General features: G+C 40.9%; 1 protein-coding gene across 3 annotated transcripts in view; it reads right to left on the bottom strand.

Annotated features, from left to right (window-relative positions):
- Positions 1-454: 454 nt before the first annotated feature.
- slgA (proline dehydrogenase slgA) overlaps positions 455-4,435 on the bottom strand; it is a 20,613-nt gene continuing 16,632 nt past the window's right edge. For all 3 annotated transcript variants that reach the window (XM_018035456.2, XM_018035457.2, XM_026818887.1), the window contains exons 9-11: positions 4,204-4,403; positions 3,977-4,065; positions 455-3,872 (exon numbers count right to left, since the gene is read on the bottom strand). In XM_018035456.2, the coding sequence (XP_017890945.1) occupies positions 3,667-3,872; positions 3,977-4,065; positions 4,204-4,403 (495 nt within the window). In that variant the 3' untranslated portion in view covers positions 455-3,666. The remainder of the gene's footprint in view (positions 3,873-3,976; positions 4,066-4,203; positions 4,404-4,435) is intronic.

The raw sequence follows: 4,435 nt of genomic DNA, 5'->3' as shown, positions 1-4,435 counted from the left end.
TACTTTTTTCAACGTATCATCATCGTCATCATCTTTAAGCTTATGGGAAAATGTAATTACCATGTGAATAAAAGTATTCCCACTAGTGATCTCCTGTCGTCGCATGCTGTTCCTTTCAGTTTCTTCTTGTTTTACAATACTTGAAAAGACTATTTATACCGTCAGTCGTAGGGTTCGATGTCAGCTATAAAAAAGTGTCCACTGCAATTTACTCCCAACTCCATTGATTCCTATGCTTGAACAATTAAGATGCAAAGGTCATTGAATCCTCGTGCTGGCAAGAAGCTCGGCAGACTGTATCGTCAAAAGATCTCGTCTTGAAAGCTACGAAATGCGGGTGGTATGCATTCATCTCCTTTTAATTTCACTAATCAGCGAGTTATTAAGCGGTGGAGAAAGTGCGTCAAGCGTTTGAGTCTTTGTACGTCCAAAAAAAGTAAATACTATCAGCGTGTTACTTTCATCATAAATATATTATTATTCACACACGGAAGTAGAGTATCCATCGTATAATAATAATAATAATAATAATAATAATAATAATAATAATAATAATAATAATCGTTATCATCATCATCATCATCATCATCATCATCATCATCATCATCATTGGATACCCGAGAATACCGTAAAACTTTCTCGCGCGTAAGTGCGTTCTGTGTGCAGTAAAAAGCACATTCTGGCAGTAAATGCATCCTTTAACGAACGACGTTACATCGTGTAATCACGTTAATTGCTCGCGCAATTTCACGGGTCATATATATTATAATGATTACTTCGCTTTCTACTCAACTTTTCTCTCTCTCTCTCTCTCTCATTTTTTTTCTTTCCTAAGTTTATTTACCTACCCCTCAATGGTGATGACAAACGCGATCCATTCGCGCGGCGACGTACAATAGCTCTTATACTTATAGCGTACAAGTATCGTTCGTCGCGTTACCTTTTAATAACATCATCAACTATCTAAGTTATTGTCATCATCACGAGACACATATATGTAGAAGTTAATGGATCGACGCGCGCGCGCGCGCGACACGGTCGACAAACGCTAAATTTTTTGCAATAACAAATAGAATTTTTATACCTAAATCATTCGCACTCAGCAGCCACCATACCATTTAGCCTGCGCGTAAGAACATTCAATCATAATATCGTGTACCTGCTGTACGCCGTATATGCGCGTATCTTTAACAATGCCCCTTTTTCATTCGTTTCCATTCGAATCTCTTCCGAATCCCCTATTCTTTTGCTTACTTCCTTCTACGAATCCGACATGATCACCGTTCGATCAATTTCTGGTCGAAGCGAAACGAAGAACGGATCGCATACTAGCCGCGGCTGCTCTATAAAATCGTCTTCTCAGCACTTCCTGCTGACACTTTCGCTGATTTTTCTACGCGAACTGCATACACGCGTTTTGGAAATGCGATTAATACAACGATGCATATGTTCTTGTCGTAGTTAACGCAAGAGATCATGAGAAATTGTACGTGATAGATTATCATATGTTAGACACAGACGATAAAAGGTGACGCGGTTTAATTTGTACAAATTCTGGAAATGGAAAATGGTTTTCAAATGACAATCAAGCACGAAACGAGAAAATATTGCTCGTCAGACAAAAGGACATCGAGATGCAACGTCGCGTTGCACAGAAATGTTCCTCGAGCAACTTTTCTGTACCGCGGGCGTCAGCCGGTGGAGAAAATTTAGAGTTGCTGGACAAAGAAAGATACAACGTCGAACGTTCTCTTTCTGTGTTACGCTCGTGTTCATTGCACCGAACGACGAAATCAACTGTGAAACAACCAAGAACAACGTTACGTTCACGTTCCACTCGAATTGTAAAACACAAGGTCGAAGGATCTGACGCTGTTTGACGCTGTAAAACAATTTCGACTGAAACTCGACAAAGAATTTATTGTTTACAAATTATAATGCTTCCTTTTAGTTTTCTTAAAAAGAAGAAGAAAAAGAAATGATTGAAAATCGCGTGTATAAGCCACCACATACGAATAAACTACTGGGTGACGCGTCGTTTACACAGCTCTCTTTATCTACGTATATCACGTCGATCAGGATTACTATTGTTATTATTAATCATCGTCGCCGCTAATGTTATCTCGCATTTGTAAAAGAAAAACAGTATTAGACCGATAAGTTAGATCATTAATTACCATAGTTATCACTTTAAGTGTTTTTCTTTTTTGTTCGTTTTCAATCAATTCCAAGTTCTCTTCTCGGTTCGTCACCCCTCAACACACAGTCCAATATTGCTTGACTCAATTCTTGTCTCGAAACACGCGTAGCAGAATTGCACAAAACGATGACTCTTGCTCAGTTATTCGCTCATCTACAACGGACAAATCAATTAAATGTTGTGAAACATTTCCAAACGCGTTTCCCCTGATAGAGTAATTCGAATTCGCCGGTAACACCGTCGTACGACGACGACGGAACGACCCGAACATGTTCCTCTCGGATTTCTGGGAACCGGGCGCGCTGTCTCAGCTCGGCGGTGATTCATCGATATTCAGCAGCTACATTGCCAATATCCTCCGCGTCCTTTTGGTAACGACGACGACGACGACGACGACGACGACGACGACGCACAGTGAAACAGCTGCGGCGGATGCTCGCATCACACGCGAATATTCGAAATTTAATAGAGCACACGCTATAAACACTTTTTGCAATTTCCATGGAAAATCATATATGCGTTTGCATTATATGTCTGTCTGTCTGTCTGTCTGTCTGTATAGTATATGTATATCATCTCAAACGACAAAGTGAAGTATACGTACGTCAACAAATATCCAATCACGTTCACTATAAATTAATCGTGCACGCACGCACGCACACACTGCGAGATTCTTAAATTAAAAAAAAAACAGAGCACAAACCATTTATGTATTACGTTTCAAACACAAAAATGAGGCGCGCGTACGTCGTCTACATCGACTGCAAGCAGAAGCTTTTAGAGTGCTGCTGTTTGATGTAGAAAGCTCATGTTGAGAAAACAGAAAGAAAGAAAGAAAGAACGAATGAACGAACGAACAAACGCGATTATGAATTGTAAAGAGTTAGTGCCTCGATGTTCGTCCTGTTTTTTTTATTACAAAACAAATGCGCGCGTTCGATACGATGTTTCGGATTTATTCGTATCAATTGAACGCTACTACCGTGTAACAGCATACATTATCAACGAAAAGACAAAACACGATGCTCCCTGTTCGGAATAACAAGTCGAAGTCGTCGTAGAACATCGGTCAACGACGAAAGGACGTGTTTTCCTTTCCTTTCCTTTCCTCTCCTTTCCTTTCTTTCTCCTTTTTTTCTCTCGGTTCAACAAACGTAACGAGCAATGGAACATATACGATAGTTTCTACCACGTAGCGTGATATTGAGCAGCTTACACTTTGATAATATTCACACTAAGGCAATTTTGTATGTAATGAATTAACACTGCATATACACTTCCATACACGCACGCTCGCTCTCCTCCTGTTCCTCCTCCTCCTCCCGCGTATATGTACACGCAACGCGTTTAGCTCTGCGTGCTCACAAAGTCTGCTTTTTCTTCCCCCCATTTGAATAATTTACAATCACTACTTAAGTTTGATACTTTGCGAATTCATCTGTGCAAATCGCGTAGCATCTAGCTGCTCAGACCGGAGTATAGTTTCCCTTCGGTTTATGAAATATCTGGCCACTCGCGAGGCGCCTCATTATTTCTGACAGTAAGAGACGTTTCTCTTTCTTGATCTTTTTCAGTATGCCCCGGTTCTCTTGCGCGCGCCGCGACAGATACGGTAACACTTCTTTGACTGGACCGTAAGGAATATATTTGTACGCCGAGTATCCGGATTGACCTGACAAGACGAATATCATTATCGAATTGTTGAAATTTCAATTGTTCTCTCTCCGCAAATTCTTAACGATACTGCTGTCTGGTAACGACAAAGCTACTACGTACCTAGCGGGAACGTGATGTAGTCGCACATTCCCAACAACTGGCCAAAACAGATCACTTTATCCTCTGGCGAGATTCCTATCTCCTTCATTCTGTTTAATCAGAACAACAACAACAACAATAGATTTACGACGACAGTCTCGCTCGAACGGAAATCACTCAACCCTTTAAACGAAAGACGCGCGCGCCATGTATATCGTTATAAAACATAGTGTAGTAGCAGCACGTACTTTTCAATCGCGAAGCGTACTGTATCTTCGTTGTGGGACGCGACCATGATTCCAATCTTCTTCGGATCCTCCCCTTTATCTTTGTACTGTTTCATCCGCCTTAAACACTCCATCAGAGTCCTATGATAAGACTCGGTCGTAGCCTCGTATGTAGGATTCGTTGGATCCGGATATCCCATGGCCGCTGCCCTTGCCCTCTCCTACGATGCATTGTAATGCATCGTATTATTAA

Source organism: Ceratina calcarata, unplaced genomic scaffold, assembly GCF_001652005.2.
Source record: "Ceratina calcarata isolate Rehan_Ccalc_2016 unplaced genomic scaffold, ASM165200v1 scaffold90, whole genome shotgun sequence".
NCBI classification, from domain to species: domain Eukaryota; kingdom Metazoa; phylum Arthropoda; class Insecta; order Hymenoptera; family Apidae; genus Ceratina; species Ceratina calcarata.
The sequence above is the reverse complement of the archived record's forward strand: the minus strand, read 5'-3'. Positions and strand labels throughout refer to the sequence as shown.